Here is a 22,958-nt window from a genome sequence, read left to right as displayed (position 1 = left end):
TTAGGTTAGAAAATCACAAAAATTTTGGATCGCGCTTCGCACTCACATCATTTTGAAAGAAGGGCACTTTCCATTTTTTCCCTACTGGGATTTTTTTTGGGAGAGGGGTGCAAGTGTTTTGGTTACAACTTCTGCTTACAATGTTCAATTTTCAAGTTTGAATATCACAAATTTTCAGCTCGCGCTTTCCGCTTGCATCAATTATTGTTTATTCTTGGTTTCAAAACTTAGAATGTCCATCAGGTTGAAATATCACAAATGTTCGGCTCGCGCTCGCATCAATGATTATTTATTGGTTTCAAAAAGTGCTTAGATTGTCCAGTTTTCAGGTTGGAATATCGCACTCGCGTCCATTATTCAGTTAGATACACATCTTTTTCATGACAACAAAAACAATAGCTCGGAATGCTTGATTTTCAGGTCTTATTAGTACATGCAATGTCCAAAATTTTGAGCCCGCGATTTGCGCTCACAACATCTCGCAAGGATGCTCTTTTAACAATAATTTGCGCGGTAATAATTGACAAAAAGCGAGTTTCACAACTTCAGATTTAAAAGTGTTTCCAAACCGCTTGCTTGCTACGCTCGCTCCCGGAAAAATAAAGCCTGATTACATATTTAATCAATCAGAAAAGACTTCAAAAAGGCTTTGCTCAACTTAATTAGTATAAAACGCACAACTACTTAACGCAGATGATAATCTCATGGTGAAAATTTCAATTGCATAAAAAATACATATTAATGCCCTCTTTTGCCCCCCAAATGAAAATACGTTCCGCCGCCCCTGATTATCATCCATCGCACTTGCTGGTATTTTTATTTATCGTCATTCCCCCCTCTCAAAGAAAAAACTTATACTTTTGCCCTTTATTTAGCCTGCGATGGAACTTGCAGGAAATTTTATTTAAACGCGAGCATATCAAACAGGATGCAAATGGAGGTCTATTCAGCCGGGCATTATTTATACGCTTTGGATTCTTGTTTGCCTAGAAAATGTGAATATTTCAAGAGTTCTTATATTTTCACTACATCTTTGTCCTTATTTCTCTATATCCGTAGCTCCACCATGCGCGTATTCGAGGGCCTTCGGGGCACGCCCCCCCCCCCCCCCCGGGTAGGCGAAAAAGGGGCGCCAAAAATAGGGAGAAAAGGGGAGGAAAAAATGAGGGAAAGAACAATAGAAAGATAAAAGGGGGAAAGAAAGAGTGGAGGAAAACAAAAGAGGGAAAGGGGAGCGCCGAATTGATGTTCGCCCTAGGGAGGGGGGCGCCCAATTGATAATCGACCTATAGGGGCGCCGAATTTAAGTCCAACATAGATAGGGGAGCCGAATTGATGTTTGACATTGGGGGCATCGACTTGATGTCCGAATTAGGGAGGCGCCGAATTGATGTTCGACCTTGGGGGTGCCAATTGATGTTCAGCCTAGGTGGGGGGGGGGGCGAATTAATGTTTTACCTCGGGGCGCCGTATAGATGTTCCACATAGGAGGGGCTGCATTGAAGTTCGGCATAGGGGCACCGAGGGGGCGCCGAATTGATGTTCAAACTAGGGGCTGGGGCGCCGAATCGATATTTTCCATAGTGTTGCCGAATTGATGTTTGACATAGGGGGGCGCCGAATTGATGTTCAACATAGGGGGTGGCAAATTGATGTTCAACCTAGGTGGAGGGGGGGGGGGGGGCGAATTAATGTTTTACCTCAGGGCGCCGTATAGATGTTCGACATAAGAGGGGGCCGCATTGAAGTTCGACATAGGGGCACCGAGGGGGCGCCGAATTGATGTTCAACCTAGTGGCTGGGGCGCCGAATTGATATTTTTCATAGGGTTGCCGAATCGATGTTTGACATAGGGGGTGCCGAATTGATGTTCAACCTAGGGGGTGCCTAATGGATGTTCACCACACGAGGGCGCCTATTTTATGTTTGTCCCGGTGCGCCAAATTCAGGTTCAATTAACCAAGGGAGAGGGGGGTGGGCGCCAAATTCATGTTTGCTCGCATCAAATACTCATCCTGTTCATGATTACCAAAAGTGCCTATAATTTTAGATCAGAATACAAAAAAAATCATCCTACTCTACGTTCTCGCATTAATTGTTTAGTAAGGTGACGATCCTGTTCATGGTTAGATAAGTGCTTAGAATGTCCGACTTTGGATCGAAATATTAAAAAAAATCAGCTCGCGCTTCACGCTCGCATAAACTGTTTTGTTAGTGCTCATCTTGTTCATGATAATCGAAAATGCTTACTCGAATGTCCAAATATTAGGTAAGAATATGAAAAATTTTCATCTCGCTCTTTGCGCTCGCATCAATATTGTTTAGTTAGATGACAATCCTGTTCATGATTACCGAAAGTGCTTAGTCGATGTCAAAATTTTAGGCCAGAATATCAATAACTTTTTAAGCTCGCGCTCCGCGCTCGCACAATTGTTTAAATAGATACCCATCCTTTCCATGGCTATAAAATATGCTTAGAATTTCCAGTTTTGGGTCAGAATACCAAAAATTTTACGCTCGCGCCTCCCGCTCGCATTAAATGATTTGTTAGATACCCATCCTTTTCATGATTACCCAATAATGCTTAGAATGTCCAAATTTTAGGTCAGAATATCAAAAAAATTTAACGCACGCTTCGCGCTCGCATTAATTATTTAGCTAGATACCTATCCTGTTCATGGTTATAAAAAGTGCTTATCATGTCCAGTGTTGGGTTGGAAATTCAAAAATTGTCAGCTCGCACTTCGCGATCGCATAAAATGTTGACAGATACCCACCCTGTTCTTGATTACCAAAAGTGCTCATAGATTTTTCAAAATTTTAGGTAAGAATATGAAAAATTCTCATCTCGCTCTTTGCGCTCGCATCAATATTGTTTAGTTAGATGACAATCCTGTTCATGATTACCAAAAGTGCTTAGTCAATGTCAAAATTTTAGTTCAGAATATCAATCACTTATAGGCTCGCGCCTCGCGCTCGCACAAACAATTGTTTAAATAGATACCCATCCTTTCCATGATTACAAATTAGAATGTCCAGTTTTGTGTTGGAATATCAAAAAAATTAAGCTCGCGCCTCGCGCTCGTATTAGATCATTTGTTAGATGCCCATCCTGTTCATGATTACCCAATAGTAATTTGAATGTCCAAATTTTATGTCAGAAAATCAAAAATTTTCAACTCGCGCTTCGCGCTCGCATTAATTATTTAGTTAGATACCCATCCTGTTCGTGATTATAAAACAAATGTAAAAAGTGCTTATAATGTCCAGTGTTGGGTTGGAAATTCAAAAATTGTCAGCTTCCACTTCGCGATCGCATAAAATGTTGATAGATACCCACCCTGTTCTTGATTACCAAAAGTGCTCATAGATTTTTCCAAATTCTAGGTAAGAATATGAACAATTTTCATATCGCTCTTTTCGCTCGCATCAATATTGTTTAGATAATACATATACCCATCATGTTCACGGTTGCAATAAAACTCAGAATGTTCGATCGGAAAAGAGATGAAAATATCCCCTCCCCTATTGGCGAAAGCTGGATCCGCCCCCGGTTAAGAAATTACAGCTCCCGCACATAATTTTAGCATGGTCTACCACTCTGATGAGAAGTTGAACTAAATTGAAACCCCAAAATGCTTAAAATTCTGTGCTTTCTGGTCGCATTTATTTTTTTCAAAAGGTGGTTAAAACATATTCATGGATGTTTTTTTTTCATGAACACATTAAAAAGTGGTCTTCGATGCATTTTTCACGTGATTATGAAATACGATAATTCAAACTGCATTTAAGGCACCTATGATTGCCGTGCTGGGCGGGTCGGGGTGCCATTTTCCGAAAAGTTCACAGGGGCGCCAAAATAGTCGGGCTCAATCATGGATCCTGGATACGCGCATGTCCGTTGGGCATCGTTTCCAACATTGTACCTCCTTATCTATACCGGCGTGATACTAGGCGCTAGTCCATGGATCGGATCGGTTTACTTCCATTTCGTCGTGATGCCAACTCGTCCAAATGCCAACTCGTCTACTATCATTATTTGGTCTACCATCAGTTCGTTCACTATCCACATGCATGCATTCCGTCTAATAACCATCTGATCCAATAGTCATTTAGTCCATATACAATTTGGTTATTGGACGTGTTATTGTGCAAAATGAATGAAAATGAATTGGATACTGGACTAACTGGACCAAATGGTTGTTCGATGAAATGTTGATGGACGGATTGGCATTGCATGGACTAAATGAAAGTAGACCATGTGGTGAATGGATGAGTTGGCAGTTGACGAATTGGCAATTTACCAATGGACCTACTAGTACTAGGCCACTGAATTGAACTTGTCATGTGCCATAACACCTAAACTGCTTCCTTATATCCGATACCCCCTCCATCCTAAAGGGAAGGAGGAGAGAGAAGAAAGGAAGAAAGAAATAGATTGTTGAAAGGGAATCAAAAGAACGATCAAAAGGGAATTTGAACGCAACATAATATTATACTCTGTTATTGTTTGAATCGTTTCTCTCTCATGAAATTTATATTTTGAATATATATCGTTTCAGTCATTCTCATTATTTTACTGCATAGCGAATTACAAAACGTCCTATCCTCGTTTCCGCTAACCACACATGACATTATTTATCATTTTATTATTATCATGCAATGAAATTCATACTGTTTTTACACGCTGCGTCGGCTGCCACTTGACTACCTTGTAAATATTTTTCTGATGATATTCAGTTTAAATCAGTGGCGTTCAAAATAAGGCTTGGTGCTGTATGGATTCCCAAATTTGTCACGGCCAAGAAAAAAAAGGAAAGAGAGAAGGGAAACTATTATCTGAATATCATGTCAAAATCTATCATAGATTACCAAAAAAAAAAAACAAGATTTGTGCCCTATATGTATATCTGGCCCCTTCATATTTGTTATGTTCATTATTTACGCCACTGGTTAAAATTAAATTCAACTTAAAACATTTTCCCTTTATCATTGCATTATACATTCATGAATAGTGAAAGCATGTTCATAACATCTTTCTGTATTTTTCGCTGTTTATACAATTCCTAACCTTAGGTTGTGTGTATTCCTTATGTTCGCATTCTCAATGTTATTTTCTCTTTATTTCAATATTATTCTCACAAACTTTATTATGGTATGCATATTCAAGAAAGTATTACTTGTTTGCTTGCCCCATGACAGCTTTGCCTTCACTTTTGCAGATCGGAGTGTCTCTCAGTCAGTATTCAGAGCTATTACTGTATTCTCCTTGACCCCCCCCCCCTGTGAGTTGTAAACAGTGGCGCAGCTACGGGGGGGCCTGGGGGGCACATGCCCCCCCCTGAGATTTGGTGTGCCCCCAGGTGCCCCCCCCTGAAAAAAATTGGCACAGTAAAAAAAAAAGGAGAAAGAAGAAAAAAAAGGAAAAGAAGAAGAAAGACAGAAGAAAAAAAGAAGAAGAAAATAAGAGGAGGAAGACGAGTGAATGAAATAATGTGAAGGGAAGACTTGCAAAAAAAAACAAATCTTTCATGTTACTATATAAAACTTTTGCTTGCGCTTCGCGCCAGAATTGCCTGTTCAATGAAATTCATATCTTGCTCAATAGGCTGATATGGAGAAAGTTTTGAAGTCAAAATACAAAATATATTTTAGCTCGGACATCGAGCTCTCACCAATTTTTTTTCATTAACAAATTTAAGTGTTCTAGCTGTAAAATGTCCCTTTTATAGTCTACATATCAGCATTTTTAAGCTCACGCTGCGTGGTCAAATTGTTTGATTTGCCAAGTTCTTATTGTCTACGTGTATTTCATAATGTTCCATTAAACAAATGTATTCAGACTGCCCAGATTCTAGGTCTAAATCTAAAACATGCGCGATAGCCTGCATGTTCTTTATATTAAATGTACTTAAATTATCCAGTTTCACATCAGAATATCAATAATTGTCTGCTCACGCTTCACGATCGCCAATTAACTATATCCTATTTATGATTTACAAAATATGAATAGAGTGTCCCGCTTTTAGGTCTAAAATCTCAATTTTCTTCCTCTCGCGCTTCGCGCTCGCATCAATTGTTCAGTTACATACCTATCCCATTTATTAATACAAAAAGTACTTAGAATGACAATTTTTTAGGTCGGAATGTCAAAAAAAAAAATTCTCGCGCTTCGCGCTCGCATTATTGAAATATATACCGTCTTCGTGGGTAACTGTTAATAGTCCTTAACAGGTCCCTTTTCGATAATGCTAGAACAGTTAATAAAAAATTCTGCTCGCGCTTGGCCTTCGCAGTAACCATCTAGTTACATACAAATCTTGTTTAGGATCACACATAACATTGCACAGAATATTACATTTTCAGGACAAAGTACATTAAAGTAACAAAAAAAAAAACGCTCGCGCTTCGCGCTCGCACTTTTTATAAGGCTTATGAGATTATTTCATGTTTATGTTGTCCTATAAGAATAAAACTAAGAAGTGACTGATCGGGGGAAATATTATAGGTGAAGATAATTTCGGGCCCCGTCCCATATTGGCGAAAGTCGGATCCGCCCTTGTGACACATACACACACAACGGAAAAAATGGTGCCCCCCCCCCCTGAAAAAGCAAGGACCCCCCAGTGCCCCCCAAGGAAAAAAATCCTAGCTACGCCACTGGTTGTAAAACACCCGGGTAAAACACCCATAAAGGCAAAATAATATATTTTTATCGGCAACATATTTGCATCACATCACCATAAATTAAATACATCAGAATAGGCGTATACCCATTGAACCTCGCCAGAATGGGCTTGCCCAAAAATTTCAAACACAAATTTCTTTTTTTCCCCGAAAGTCATCACCGCTTGGAAGTAGGCGACTTTCCCGCCCCAAAATATTCTTATTCCTACAATAGTGCAATCCGTCACGAACACCATGCACGATTGGCCTTTGATGATCTCCAAAATAGTTGAACCATATTCCAACACTTTCTACGATCAATACGATCGCCTTGACTGATCTGATACTTTCTGATACGATTAATTATTCCGCGATTATATGCCTCTTGGAAGCGGGGGGGGGGGAGCTGGGGATGCGGCATGTATTATTTTCCATGGGCAGCACCCCCTGGAATTCTGATAGGTGTCAAATTTGAGAAATGTATGGAATGACCAATGATTTTTTCTTTTGCTTTGTCAATTTTTTTTCTGCAGGTAACCCCACCAAAAAAAAAATCGTGACAGTGTGAACTGAGCACATTTTTTTTTCAATCATAAAAAATGATTATTATATTATTTTCCCCATGAGTTGTGAAATTTTGACACGCCGGGATCTCCTTGGTCCCAATCCCAATATGAAGAATACATTTCCTCGGCTATAAAACAACAGTTATCATTCGTTTTTCCTATATTTATAGCAGGAAAATGGGAGTCCCAATTCCCGGTTCCACTTTCATTGCTAAATAAGTCTACGTTATGCCAATCAAGATGTGAGTGATGTCTTTGTCCTGCTCACGTCGCCACGCACCATTCACATTTTTTCAACAGTTGAACTGCTCGTGCACACACTGTATGCGTGTATCCCGGAGGCCTATCTTCCTCTCATTTGTTGCAATAAAAGTTCATCTTTCCATCTATTTTTAATTGTTTATTGTTTATTTAATAAGGGGTAGCCCATTCAACAACAGCTCCCATGGGGCGCCCCTATCTATTATTCGTCATTGGTATCCATTTGTCTTTGTCCATCCATTCTTGGGGTTAGGCCTATACATTCATCGGATGATCCATTCATATATATGCCTATTCATCCATCTATTCATTATTTCAGTCATCCATCCATCCATCCACTGATGGATTGATTAGGCCTAAAGGCTACCCCCACCCTCCCCATACTGGAGAAATACTCTGCGACCCATTCTCTGGAAATCCTTATTGATACACGTTTCAAAGCAGACGTAAATCCCCTCGGACGTTGCTTCTCCAAGTTTGCTTAGTCTTCTTTCACGTACTTCGTTGCCCTGTTTCAAACGGCATGACTTGTAAAGTTCTGTTGTAAAACATGCCGGTCGGCCCCCGGGGTCGGCTCCGAAATTCACCCCTCTGCATACCTAGAGCGCAACGGTTCTACCATAGACCATAGCGCCGCGCAATATGGAATATACTCAACTTCTCATTACTCCACATCTAGCTACAAGCTTTCTTGTGTGGCTGCAAGAATAAGAGTTTTCTGAGAAATCTTGCCCCTTACGTCTACCCCCCCTAATTTTGTTTTGCTTTCGCTCATGACGCCTCTGCTCTAGATCTGCTTGTAAAGATTGACCAAATAAACACTGTATTCTAAATTTGCAATTTGATGCATTATGGTCGCATACACACACTGTCACGGTCTACACGATGTAGACTACGCTACATACTTCGCATCAACAGGTTTCTCAGCTCACCTTTTGACCTCGCAAGTTCAGTCTAAACAACGAAGAATAATCCTACTTTCATGTCAATACTGTGTGTCCTCCATGGTCCCATCAACTTTTATCTTCCTTTTATGTTTTACTATTTTGTATCCCGCCCTGGAAATAATCGTTTTTCTCTTCGCCCTTCCCTTTCTTCATACTCGGCCCTAGACAGAATGGGGATGGCCGTCTATATATACATGTATATACATATGAAAATTTTTCATCTCGCTCTTTGCGCTCGCTTCAATAATGTTTAGTTAAAAATTAGATGACAATCCTGTTTATGATTACCACATGTGCTTAGAATGTCAAAATTTTAGGTCAGAATATCAATCACTTGGGCTTAAAAAGTGATTGATATTCTGAACTAAAATTCTGACATTCTAAGCACTTTTGGTAATCATGAACAGGATTGTCATCATAGATGTCTCTGATTGTCATCTACCTAACAATATTGATGCGAGCGCAAAGAGCGAGGTGGCCGTCAAATCAAACTCGGCCCTTGCCCTTCTTTGGGATTCTCGTATCTCTTTTAGTCTTGGAGTACTTTCAGATTCATGACATTAGATTCCGAAAGTAAGCCGTATTGGGCAATCCTTCGCTTCGTCATTCACGTTCGATAATCCTTATTCACGTACGATACAATCATGGAGCTATAGCTCCATATAATATGCTTGTCCAGTGTGTGCTATCGCTAATAGTGGATTATGTTTAAGGTAAACGTGCATGCAGAGCGCAAGCATATCGCTAGCTAGTCCACCTCCTGGACTGTTGGTATTTTGTACGATACGACTACCAAACACAACACACTACATCCCCATAACACGCATACACACACCCCCTGAATAGTCACACGAAACTACATTCTTTTACGGGGAAAGTGAATCAGTGGGTTAGATGAATCACTGGGGGTAAGTGAATCAGTGGAGGGTGTGTGTGTGTTGGTTATGTGTGCGCGTGGGGGTACCGGTACGGTCCGATAAGGTTTGCCCCTGGTTTGCCCAATCAATAAAAATTGTCCAGGACGTGGACTAATCGCTAGCCGGCTAGCATCGGCTCATTGAGCTTGCACGCAACGTTCGGTGTTTGCTTCTACTCAGCTACTTCTGCACACAGCGCTGCACTTTGTTGATACGGGGATTTCTTGATACGGCGCATGCGCCATGACGTATTTCATCAATATGCATGAGGTTGTAATGAATATGCATGATTCGAACGGTGTTCTAATATCAATTTATTTGTTAACTCGAGAGGGCGGAAACAAAATATATCGGTTAAACGATATATTATAATATATATTTCACCCCTCAATATCATGAAAACAGAAGAGTTATACCAATTTCTTTTGAGTGATAAAGTAGAGCATTGATGTAGATATTTAATGAAAATAATATCTTTACAATTGATTCACTGACCTTGTCTGAGATCAACCAATCATACACTATACCTTTAAGAGCTTATGTAATGATCCCTTTCAGGAAAATTTAAGCTCTATACTGTTGAGACAATCCCTGTTAGGGGATAAGGAGCAATTTCCACTCATATCCCTATCCCTCTATTTGACAGAAACGTTGATTGGAAATTCTTTTTACCAACCATTCTGTTCATCATTTGTTAATGTTATGTAGTTTTAGTATTTGGCAAGTGTGTTATGTCATTTGCAGAAAGAGTTTAAATCAAACTCAACTCCAAAAATCAAAAGCATCTAATCAGTCAGTCCAGAAGCATGTATTTGCATACCTGCCAACACAGATCTTGTGTGAAAGAAACAGAGAGCCACTTCAGCCTTTGTAGCCATATTTAAAAGGCTAAAAAAAAAGAAGAAAGTATTACAAATAGAAAGCTGCAATGTCCCTCTTTTCAGCCTCTGTGTTCTTATTTGTCCCATTTAGTATTTATGGCTCTTTGAGTTACCCTTAAATGCAACTTTTTGTTGATGTAACTTCCGAAGGTTTTCATGGCGAAGAAAGAAAGTCTTTAGAGGTTTCACAGTACACCATGTATTCTTTTGTGGGCATGCATTGGTGTCGAAAAGGACCACCCAATTTTGACGTTACCACAAGTTTGTTCATATTGTCTTCTGGAGACGTTCTTCAGGGGTGTGAGAGTTAAGATTTTGGAGTTTTGATTTTCAGCTTTATTTTTGGCTTTCATCTGTACAAAAAGTATGGGAGCTCTTTCTATTTCAGACTTTTTCCAACGCTCGTCAGCTTTTTTCAGATATTTTTATTTGTGACCACTCACACCCCTGCATTGTCATCTTCCTGAAGATGAGAAGAGTGCACTTGTCGAAACTGAAGTCTTATCTTTTCTAACAGTATTAGTTATTGGCACTTTGACACTCATCCAAACTTTCTTTATTTCTTTTCTTGTGCGCCTCGGAATAGAATATTTCTAGATATATGGCGCTATATAAATGCCTATTATTATTATTATTATTATGTTTGGGTGGTCCTTTTCAGGACCAACCGATGCGCATTAACTAATACACGGATTACAATGAAGCTGCTACACTCTCTAACTTTTTGTTTTCATGATCAGTGTATTAATCTATATGTGTTTCTAACCCATATACCAGGAACCTCCCACAAACACTGCCCTGGTACAGCACCCTAAAGTGATAGTCACCCCTCATCTCGGGGCTAGCACAGTGGAAGCACAGGAGAGGGTAGCTTGTGAGATCGCTGAACAGTTTGTTGATGGTGTCAACGGAAAGTCACTGTTTGGAGCGGTAAGTAAAAGTTGCTGTGGTAGCAACATTTGTCGAAATGTCAACTTTCATTGGAAGAGCCAATCAGAAAGCAGAATTTTCACTGTTATAGTGGCCAACATTCTAGCAAGGTCAAGTTGTCATATCAACTTTTGATGAAATCGGGTCCAGGTCTTTGACAATACATGTATGTTAAAGGGGACCGCAAGTCCCGAACCATTGGAAATCAAATCATTTGCAATTTGCAAAAGACTTATTCGTTTGTAAACGCAAAATAATTTGTCGTTAATGCGAGACTGTTGGACTACTGGATTTAGAAGTGGAAAACAGGTATATGACATAACTCGGGATGGTCATTTACATTGGGTTTCCTTAATTCTCAACAATCCTCTTTAAGTTGGTATTTGGTACCCCATTAGTGTGTGGTCCTAGTTAGTCTAGGGTTAACTTTACAGTGATATAAGAATGCCAGCCTTCCTTTTTATGCAGTGATTTGGCCTGTTTCCATTTCAGATCAATGCCCGTGCTCTGTCCAACGCCCTATCACCTGAGACGAAACCAATGGTATCGTTAGGTCAAGGGTTGGCCGTCGTAGCTTCATCACTCGCCAAAGGACAGCTAAATGCCGCCACCTTCCAAGTCACTACATATGGTAAAGAAAAATAGATCTGGCTTTTTGTCTTACAAAGAGTTGTAATTGGTCCAATTAACCTCAACTTCATAGAAATCCAGCATTAGCATAATTTTTTTCTCACATAAATTTTCGCAAAATCCTTTTTATAATACTGAAATATTCTGGTTCAGGTTGGCAGCTCTGGTCATAGGTCATAGAGGACGATGCTTGTGTAGGATAAATAAATCAGAATCTAACTTGATTCATGTATACATGTTGGTGGGATGATCTAGTTGTTATTAGATAATGAAAGTTTTTGAAATTTTTGGAAGTGAAAAGTATGTAGTATAGATTATATCAGGTCCGGCAATGGTAGAGGCATACATTTTGACTATGCACAGTCTAGAATTTATCAAACTCTTTCGTTTGTAATCTTATATGATGCCATCATACAATGTAGTCTAATGTGATGAATGGTACAGGTTTAATTGAACAGAAGTACCCCCAAAATGATAATTTTGAGTTGAAATTGTTATTTGTAGGTGTAGGCAATTTCACGTAAGAGACATATAAACACGTTGGCAACTTGTCAAAAGTTTGTGCCATGTCTCTAAGCAGGAACCCCGCGATGGAGACACCTGTACCCCGTCTTACAAAGAAGTACGATTGATCCAATCAACCAGAACTATGGAAAGCCAGCAACATCAACATCTATACCTGTTTGTTCAACATATTTCCTGGATGTGATGTATATTTGTACATTCACTGTTTTCTTGGAAATTCAGTATGCTTCTCTTTGTTTTCAAAGCACATGGTGCAAATTTCCTGAAGAAAAAATTATGACATTGATGGATTTCGATAAAGTTAGGTTGATCGGATCAATCGTGAATCTTTGTAAGACGGAGGCCCACCAGGGTCCTGTAACACAAAGGTTAGCGATTTATCGTACGCTTGATCTTTACGATTGATTGTACATTGTAGTCTATTGAATTATTCGCAGAAAAATGTTCTACGGTCATTGTGTTTTGTGTTACGGGCTCCTGGTGTCTTTTCATTGTAGCTTTCCTGCAGTCCCCTTTGTGTTGTCTATGATGGAATGTGAGGATTGCTTTTAAATGAAAAGCTGCTTGCAGGATTCCTGCTGGAAAATGCGGCTCTGGGACAACCTTCTTCAACTGTCCAATCAACCTTTGTCAAATTCCTTGCGTTTGTTACTGAAGATGTTGGAGCTGTCTGAGTGACATTTCTACAATATATGGTATTGACTTAATACTAATGTTATCACTCCTTTTTTTTAGGTCCATCATTGGCGAAAGCTGGTTCGTATTTGAAGGCTGCCGTCTCTGCTGGGATACTTCGAGTGCAGACCGGGGGTAACAACGTCAATCTAGTCAATGCAGAGCCTCTCCTAGCTGAACTAGGAATAGAGGTTTGTTACCACTCTTTTCATTGTAGTACACCATTGGGCCATCATAGGTCTTACTGATCTCAAGTTTGGGTTGTTGAAAAATGGGTATGAAACAAGGAAGCGTTTCATCAACATTGATCTGTTTCTGTTTATGGTATCTCCCATAGGAACTCGGCAGGACAGCATTTTGCTGGTCAACGCCAAGCTGGTATACAACCAATTACCTAGGAAACATTTTATGTTTAGGTAAAGCGGTCATAATGGCTGACCTTGTACACAACAGATTACTCTCTGGCCTTTTTATCAAAGTGGAGACAATGGCAGAGTGGGGATTCAAATTCACAACCTTGCTTGCATTTATGAGTCCAATGTTCTAGCCAACTGGACTACACTACCCGTCTGACACTGACAAGCTTTCAGGGAATCTTTTCATGAGAGGACTTGTCCGATGTTTTATCCAACAAGTCTTGTTTTATCCGACAGTTACCACAGGCACTTTGCTTCTCAGCCAATCAATATCCAGGAAAGATGTCAGAACCGACTTGTCGACCAAAACATCGATGGAACGCTCTCCTGGGGAGCATTTTCACGAAAGGACTTGTCAGAAGTTTTATCCGACAAGTCCCATTTTATCTAACAGTTACCATAGGAACAGTGCCTCTCAGCCAATCAGAATAAAAAAAAGATGTCAGATCTGACAACTTGTAGGATGAAAATGTTGATGAAACACTCCCCTGATCATTTTTGTGCGACAGGTTGTCAGATCTGACAACTGTTTCATGTTGTGGTTGGGTTGTTAAGTGGTTTTACTTGACTCGAATATCAGAGAGTAGTTTTCTTACAGGTAGGAAGGGTACTGTATTACTAAGCATGAGTGTGCACTCTAACTGAATATATATTATAGGTTATCAGTTTTAACAAATCCCATAAACAGGATACTGTTACAACAACCTTCCTTGATTTTGATTGGCTTAGAGGCACTATTAATATGGGAACTGAGAAAGGATAAAGCAGGACTTGATGGATAAAACGTCGGTCAAGACCTTTCATGTAACACTCCCCAGATCTGACAATTTCCCTTGGTTTTGATTGGCAGAGAAGCACAATTCCTGTGGTAACTGTCTGAGAAAACATATTTTGTTGGTTAACTCTTAACATGCCATACACACTACTAACCCAACGCCACAGTGCTAATCCGATGCTAATCCCCTGTGCCAGCCACAAAACCCCCCTGTGCCACATTGATTTTGGGATCGCGAGTCGTATTCACTCCTTTCAATAGTCCTGATTACAATTGCTTGTACATGTAACTCTCTAACGATAAGTTTATCCACAAAATATTTTGTAGTAAAGTTGTAGGAAATTTCATACTCCTTATAATGGTGTCCTCATTATATGGATTGGTTATTATCTTTACCGCTAAAATATGAGTTGTATCAAGTAGTTCCATTTTGTGGAGTGTTTTGTATAGATAAAAAAACCCAGGTCTCTTCCCTCTCGGAGGCGGAGCCATATCTTGTAAAAAATGTAGAAATACTCGAAAAAGTTGAATGTAAACCGCATGAGTAAGTTGATCTGTCAGAAAGCAGAATTCGCACTGCACACAATAGTGCTAAGTACGGCGTGCATGCGATGCGCAATACAATGCAAAACGGCGTAACAATGATTGTAATTCCGAATGTGCGCAGTCATGCACGAAGCAGGCGAGGGTAGGAAACAATGCAAGCACAAAGCAATCAATAGTAGGCGTGCGAGCACGAGTGTGGCATGTTATAGTAGGATACGTAGCGTGCACGAAGCACTCAATGAGTTAAAACATCCAACAAATCTGTCACGAAATGCTCCCCCAGGTATTTATCCAAAATCTGACGATGATGCTTGGGCAAGCACAGTTAGCTCTTGAGAACTTGAAAGTTAGCACTTTCCAGGAAGCGAGCAATAAGTAGGGATAAGTTTGAAATTGTAGATATGTCACATACAAAATTAAAAACAAAAAATAGCGTAACCCATAATCTTACACTGTTGTCATCATTTCTATTATTTCATAACTATCATCATCGTCTTCATAATCATCACCACGACCAGCATTTTTATACGCACCATCTTCACTTTCATCATCACCAACCCCACTACAATCACTAACACTATCACTACCATCCCCGTCATCAAGATATGCCCCCTCTTCCTCCCTCCCCCTTCCTTTTGTCATCAGCATCATGTAGCGGTTCTGACTATTCGCCTTGTAATCTGAGGGTCACGTCTTCAAATCCCACCATGGCTTAGCGTCCTTTACAAATGCCTCAATCCATCCTTCGCTACTCTCACCCAGGTGCTAGTTGGGTAGCAGGAAACAACCGTCATTGTAGTTGGTTTAGGAAGTGTGCTCCTAACGGGCTGCTAAAAGCTATGAATCCAATGACCGGGTAATAATAATTGTCAAGTGCTTTGAGCTGTCATAGATTGATATCGCACTATATGAAAGCCAATTATTGTCATTGTTATTAATATTTTCAAAATTATTTTACATATTTTGCAAAAAAAAGCTCATCAACTTCATCATCACCATCCCCATCTCCATCCCCACTACCAGCACCACCACCACCATCGTTATCATTATCCTTATCAAGATTAACATATTCCCCCCCCCCGTAGCCCCTCCTCGCCCTCATCATCATCGTTGTGATAATACAAAATCTGTCTCCTGTACATTTTTCTGAAATTTAGTTATTAAGCAATGTATGCAATTCTTTCCCTCCAGATCATGGTGAACCATGAGGATGCAGCCCCGGCCAATAGCAAGGCTTCCGTTGCCGTCACCATCACCGTGGGCGGGAACCCCCACAGACTGGGCGGAGCCGTGTTTGGTACCAGCCCTCAGCTTGTTGAGATTGACAGTGCGACCTTTGACACCGGTTGCCCCCTGTCTGGTAACTGGTTGCTTTACAGGTCGCAGAATGCTGCTGCTTCGCTAGCCGCTATTGCAGGTATGGTCTTCATATTTTTATTTTATGAATTAAATTCCTCTCAAATTTGTTATCAGTAGTGATAATCAATGCTGCATAGGATTGGAATTTGGGTATACGTGTATCACCAGGGGGCCGTTTCATAAAGCTGTTCGTAAGTTAAGAGCGACTTTAAGAACGACTAGTAAACCTTACGCGCTAAACCATCGCCAATGGTGTATACCATTTACCAAAGAAAGGATCACTAGTCGTTCTTAAAGTCGCTCTTATCTTACGAACAGCTTTATGAAACACCCACCTGCTCTACTATCCCTAATGAATACATGTCAAACATTCACAAGTTATGCTCACATTTTTCATCAAGACTAGATGATCAAAAAAGATTTTAAAAATAGGGATTAAAGTTTTATTTAACTTTCCAGTCACCCTTGTCACTTTATTGTCTATGTTATGCATCATTTAATGGCAGACTTCTTGTCTTAAATGCATGCAAACTTCACTTCTTTACAATATTGTGAATCGGAATATATCATGGGCCCAATATCGTCTATTTACTAAACTTTCAATGCCAAAATAGCTTGACATTATCTTAGACTTCTGCCTCCCTATTACCAGTTCTTTTGCTTGATAGAGATTATTCAAATTTTTATAAAACCAGGTTTCATATTGATTTTTTCCTATTTTGATAGTGATTATTTAAAATATTATATTAATAAAGAATGAGCATAATTTTTTTCCTAACAAGATACATGCTCTGAACTTCACAGTGATTATGCCGAATTTGAAAGGGTGGTTTCAAAATTTGATAGCAATTCTTCAAGATTCTATTGCGGTAAATTGCCAATTCGTCTACTGCCAACTCGTCCACTCACCACATGGTCTACTTTCATTTCGTCTAATGCCATTCCCTCCATCAACATGTCGTCTAACAACCATTTGGTCCAATAACCACTTGGTCCAATCATCACTTTGTCTAATCACCATTTCGTCAATGACCATTTCGTCTCATAGCCAGTTAGTCTAATACCCAATCCTTTTTCATATACTTTTCACTATCAACAATTAGTCCAATTAAACCAACTGGTATATGGACTAAATTGCTATTGGACCAACTTGTTACTAGACAAAATGGTGAGTGGACGAATTGGCAATCAGACCATGTGGATAGTGGACGAACTGATGGTCACCCAAATGATAGTAGACGAGTTGGCATTTGGACGAATTGGCATTAGACGAATTTGAAATAAACCTCTATAGCAATAAGACGTCAAAACACCACACTGCTGTATCAGGTTGTCATTCCCGCTGTAATCTCTCTTTGAAACTAAAGTACCTTTGAATCTCTTTCTATTCATCATTTTGACCCACAATCTTTCTCTATTTTGCTGGATCCAGGTGCCCTTGGAGAAAAGAACCAGCTCCTTTCCTTCTCGTCCAGTGCCCCGACCAACGGCGAATCTTGGAGTGTCCTCAAGCTGGCCTCGCCACAGCCAGGAGTCGAAGGTCTAAATGGAGCCGTGTCCAGTGCCGTCTCTTTTACCATCTAGAACAAAAGAATTTCCCAGAATACCTCACAATCTGCTGCATCCCACCATCCGTATCCAAGTCACATCAGACGATGACCATCAACTTGGCAACCACATAGAACTTCAAATTGGCAACACACAACACAAAGGAAGTGATTCCTCGTTGTTGTTTTATTCTGATATCATAGAGTTGTTCATTTCTGCCCTTTCCCCCTTCTCACCAAATCATCCAAATATAACATTCACCACTATGAGAAGTTTATAGTCTTTTAGGAAAAAGTACTCTTATGCAGAACTTTTGGTTAATGCCTGTTCCAGTTAGAGTTATCTTATCAGTTATATAGTCTTAATTTATTCCTCTGCTGAAAGCTTTAGTTGGTGCTCTATGTAGTTAACTTAGACGTATTTGAAATATTTCCCTTTTTATTCTAGTCTGGGTGTAGACGTGGGGGCATCGTGGTCTGTTGGTTACGACTCTTGTCTTTCAATCAGAGGGACATGGGTCCTTTAATTCAAGAGTTGAAGGTGAAACGTCATGCTGCGAAAGAAAAAAAAATAAAATCAATATCAGTGTGATTGTACCGTAGACGCTTTTCAATATTCTTTCCTTAAAGCAGGATTTTAGGTATGAAAACTTCAAATCAGCAGAAACAAAAATTTAGAAGCCAACAATAGTACCTGATTGTCATTGCTTGATTGTTTTGGTTTCAGGACATGTTGCCAATTTGATAGATAAAATACTCCTCTGGTTCGTTATTCATTCCATACTGCATAGTGATTAGACTGAAATAGTGATTTGACAAAGAACAAACAAATTATTATTCTCTTTTTTAAATCTAGAAGAAATTTGAGGGTCTAATGACTGTCAGAACAATTTACATGCATTATCATGTATAAATATGTAAATTTCATCATGTACAATGTTTGGAATTTGAAAAGGTGATTTCAAATTTCATTTTGTAATTTTATCAACAATAGCAGTATTCAGGAATGTCATTAAATTGGCAGATGATCATTATGTGTATTTACTTGTGCCACTTAAGAATATGATCATCGTTATTATGTGTGCGTACTTGTACTTGTAATCATAAATGATAGCTGTGATACCAAACAAATTGATTTGTGCAAATAGTTTTATTACGCATCATTGACTAGCCTCCTATCATTTTGGAAAATATTTCTTGTCTTGTGTTCTATCCAAGGTGAGATTTGTATCTATTTGTTTTGTTTTTCTTTTGATTTTGAAACTGAGGGGATAGGTAGGTCTTTGAAGATCAAGATCTGAGTTATTACAGTAGTGAATGCAATGATGATTTAAAGACAATAATTGATTCCATCCAATCGAAGCCATTGATTTATTTTCTTTGTTTTCACCAGTCATGCATTAATAGAAGCCTGATGTGTGAATATAATTTTGAATTCATTCGACTTCTCAGCGATTGTTAGGACAGAGTTTGTTTTAACACATTGTGAACTTTTTATATGATCAACTATACTACACACTCCAGTGAGACGTGCCACTTCTTTTCTATTTTTAGGCAAAATCAGTCCTTTTCTTCATTTGAAAATGTTGTGAGGTGTGATTTGTTCACTAAAGTCACCCAACTCCGCCATCATTCTCATTACCATCTCCGGCATTAGCAGATCAAGGAATTCCACAATGAAGGAGATTATTTCTAGAAATGGTTCACTCTTGAACAATTTTCCACTCTCTGCCATGTTTTTATGCACCACCTCTTATCTGCCAAAAAGTTGAATATGTTGCAACAATTTTACAGATATGTTCCTGTTGATGGTGTGTACTAACAGGGGTCAATGTGTTTTCTAGTGTTTTGTCCTTCCTCCTTTGTGTGGACAGAAAACCACAATACTACTTTGGTAGTAAATTTGTATCGGAGTACTTCAAGCTAATCACGAGGACAAGACTTTCATGAAAGTTCTACTTCGTCAGTTTTCTCAATTGACTCGCAATTGAAATTATGCATAAAGGATTGTATACGATAGTAGATTGCCACAATATCTGAACTTGCTTCTATGTGAGAAGTCAAGTTTTCTTGGTTACTTTTAAAGTTCATGATTATACATTTGTGCATATTATTACATTGCAGTGCAGCTGTGTTATAATTTCCAGTGCATTCATAAGTGGTCTGTACAATGAAACGTTACCAAATGCCTATTAAAGTATGGTTTGGCTCAAAGTCTCTCATTATAAAAATACTTGCAGTGTGTACGTTTACTTTTATACAAAATTTGTTTTGAATTATTTTTTTTGTAAGATTCATTTTGATAATTTATTAGATAAGATGCAGTGGAAAAGAGACCAGTAGTCGATCTATTATATGCATGTACATGTACATGTACATAAGATGGAAAGAGATGCAGGAGAAACTAAGTATAAGGGGGTGGGGTGTGCAGAGAGATAGAAGAGAGAGGGAGTGAGATCGAGTGATGATTTGTGGAGAGGGGAGCAGGGGAAGACACCGGAGGGGGGGGGGGGAAGGGGTAGAAGCCGAGAAAGAGAAGGGGGCACTGAGAGAGAGGAAGATGGTTAGACACCGAGAAAGAGCGGGGGGAAGGGGGACACCGAGAGTGAGAGAAAAAGCAGGAGAGATGCAAGAAGACGACTAAAGGCGGTGAGGGGGAGGAGAGTCAGGAGAGAGAGGGAGTGAGATAGAAAGAATGATGATTTATGGAGAGGGGGCAGATTCCGAGAGAGAGAGAAAAAAAGGAGCAGGGGAAGACACCGGAAAGATGGGGAGGGGGTGGGTAGACGGTGACAAATAAAAAGACAGAGCGGGAGACAGAGAGAGAGATGAAGATGGGGCAGACACCGAGATTGAAAGAAAGAGCAGGGGGGTGATGGGAAATGCCAAAGACAGAGGGCGAAGTCACTGATCGAGGGGGTAGGAGAGGAGATAAATGTAAACTACAGTGAGGAAGGCACTGAGAAGGATGGGGGTGGTATTCAACTACCAAGTTTTCCTTGAATGAGTTGCCTTGGTGAGTGTAATTAACTTAATATATGCTATATACAATTGTAAGTCAATTTTTATTTGGCACCTCACCCATGCACTTTTACCTAGTTAAATGGTCATCCTCATAAAACGGAAAATTTGTAAAGTACCAAATGTTTCCCTTTCATTGAACGAAACAGAACTCCAACTCTCGTGATAAATGTGAATCTAGCACCTTTGCTTGCCATTAAAACGTCCAATTGAAGTGGTTTATTGATCAGTTCAAGCTTACCAAGCACAAAACGTGCTATCGATTAAGTGCTAACTTTCAATCGATATTTGACACCTGAAGCTCAAGGTCACGTGACTGAAACGTAAATAGAGCGAGGAAATTGTTAAGAGAATGGTTAAGGTAGTAGAGTGAGAGGCAATTAATATAGGAAAAGAGAGCTAGTGTGAGAAAATAAGGAAAAAGAAGATAGTTGTTTTGTGGACCCTGTTCTGATGATTGTTAGTTAGAAATTACCCATTTGTTTTAAGCGATATTTAAAGACCTAGCCCTATAGAAAAAAGAAAAAACGAAATCACACAATAGCTAAGTAGTCATGCTCATTTCTGTTCTGATTGACACATAGTATTATTTTGAAGAATAGGCCTGCCTTAATGTTTAATATCACTCGAAGAAAAACTGTGATAACCACTGTTAAAGGGGGAGTTCACCGATACAAATATATATAAAAACAGCAGGAAAATAATAAAATAATATTGGTAAATGTTTTGGGGAAAATCCATCAATGAATTAAAAATTTATTATATTTTTTTCATTTGTGACGTCATAACTATGCAAGCAGTTTCCCATGCATCGTGAATTTAAGAATCAATGAAATATCTTTTTCTCAGAAAAGTGAAAATAGGTTTTATTCTACCTTCAGTATATCAACAGACAAATTATTTCACTCTCTCTCCAGAAAGTCGAATTTTTAAGTTATCATGAACCATTAGAAAATTAAATTTATGAATTGTATAAGCCTAAAGTAATGTAATTCGGAACTTAATATGTAAATGTGTTTATTAATTTATCTTTGTATATATGTTTAATCGTTTTATGATTTCTGTATACAGTGTATACTGAATCATTTATTTTTATTATTATTTATTTATTTTTATTTCTTTATTTTTTTTTATTCATTATAGATATATATATTGTTTATTTCTTTATTTTATCTTATTTTTTATTCATAAAATTTACTTATAAAAGGGGGCCTTCACCCTACAAGCTCTGCTTTTTAGTTGGTCTCCTTCCCTTTCGATTTCATGGTATTATTGTATTATAAAAAATGATTTAAATGTTATATTTTGTAAATATGTATATTGAACTATCATTGTAAATGTAAAAAGATTGAAAGAGAAAATAAATGAATTGAATTGAATTGAAGCCTAATCACATAACATAATCATACGGGGCAGCTGCTTGTATAATGACGTCACAAAAAAAAAACGTATCATTCAAATAACTTTCTTAATCTTTAATGGAGCTTCCTCACACCTTCACGATTATTTATTAAAATAATAATTTATTGTATTTTTAGAGCAAACTCTTCGTCAAGGTGAACTTCAAATTTACGCGAAGAAAATATCCGTTGGTGGTCATATTGAAATGCAAGGATCGATATAGCATATGTATAATCATAGGCGGCGGAAGCGGGGGGGACGGCCCCTCCCCCTATTTATTTTAGGTTGATAACCTTTTTTTTTTTTTTTTGCTTAAAAAAAAATTGTGGTCCCCCCTAAATTTTTTGGCTTCCGCCGCCAATGTGTATAATGTACGAATGTGTATCTTGCTGATTCTCATTTTTTATGACTTACTTTTCTGGATTATGTTCTTCCTGTTTTGTGTAGGCCCTACATAGAATTTCATATTTCTTAAGCATGACATTTTACGCACTCGACGGAACTAAAATGTAACTAAAATCGTGCTGGGAAATTAGATATCTACGCAATTACCATCCTAAGCCGTTATCATCCCCAGAAAATTGCTTTTGATGACTGTATAAACTTTGATAAGTTTGGCGGGAATTTGGCGCGGCGGCGATACACGATATTGAGAATAATGTTCGTGCAAAACGCGTCAAATGGTGATGACTTTCCTCACAGGGGGAAAATTCCTTAATTTGTCAAGGTAACATTAATGCGTATCTTCATTTTTGCGCTAAGTTTGGCTAGTGGATGTAAATATTATACCATTAGGTGTGCTTACATTAGCTGTTTCGGTGCCTGTACTGCAACCTACATCTAGTTCTTTAGGTAATCGAGCCAAATTAAGTATTGAAATCCACCGTGGCCTTAA

At 38.9% G+C, this 22,958-nt stretch overlaps 1 protein-coding gene across 1 annotated transcript; it reads left to right on the top strand.

Moving 5' to 3' along the window:
• The first annotated feature begins 8,839 nt into the window (after positions 1 to 8,839).
• LOC129273939 (D-3-phosphoglycerate dehydrogenase-like) lies at positions 8,840 to 19,874 on the top strand. Its single transcript, XM_064108916.1, has 6 exons — positions 8,840 to 8,980; positions 11,016 to 11,168; positions 11,661 to 11,799; positions 13,059 to 13,189; positions 15,927 to 16,152; positions 17,527 to 19,874. Exons 1-6 carry the CDS (start codon positions 8,840 to 8,842, stop codon positions 17,676 to 17,678), a joined length of 942 nt encoding a protein of 313 aa, XP_063964986.1. The 3' UTR covers positions 17,679 to 19,874.
• Positions 19,875 to 22,958: the final 3,084 nt, after the last annotated feature.

Source organism: Lytechinus pictus, chromosome 13, assembly GCF_037042905.1.
Source record: "Lytechinus pictus isolate F3 Inbred chromosome 13, Lp3.0, whole genome shotgun sequence".
Classification (NCBI taxonomy): domain Eukaryota; kingdom Metazoa; phylum Echinodermata; class Echinoidea; order Temnopleuroida; family Toxopneustidae; genus Lytechinus; species Lytechinus pictus.
The sequence above is the reverse complement of the archived record's forward strand: the minus strand, read 5'-3'. Positions and strand labels throughout refer to the sequence as shown.

Excerpts from the sequence above, each read along its gene's own strand:
- LOC129273939 (XM_064108916.1), top strand. The coding sequence starts at position 8,840 with ATGAACAGGATTGTCATCATAGATGTCTCTGATTGTCATCTACCTAAC. Across the intron at positions 8,981-11,015 it reads GTATCTCTTTTAGTCTTGGA|GAACCTCCCACAAACACTGC; the intron begins GTACTTTCAGAT and ends CCCATATACCAG. Across the intron at positions 16,153-17,526 it reads TTCGCTAGCCGCTATTGCAG|GTGCCCTTGGAGAAAAGAAC; the intron begins GTATGGTCTTCA and ends TGCTGGATCCAG.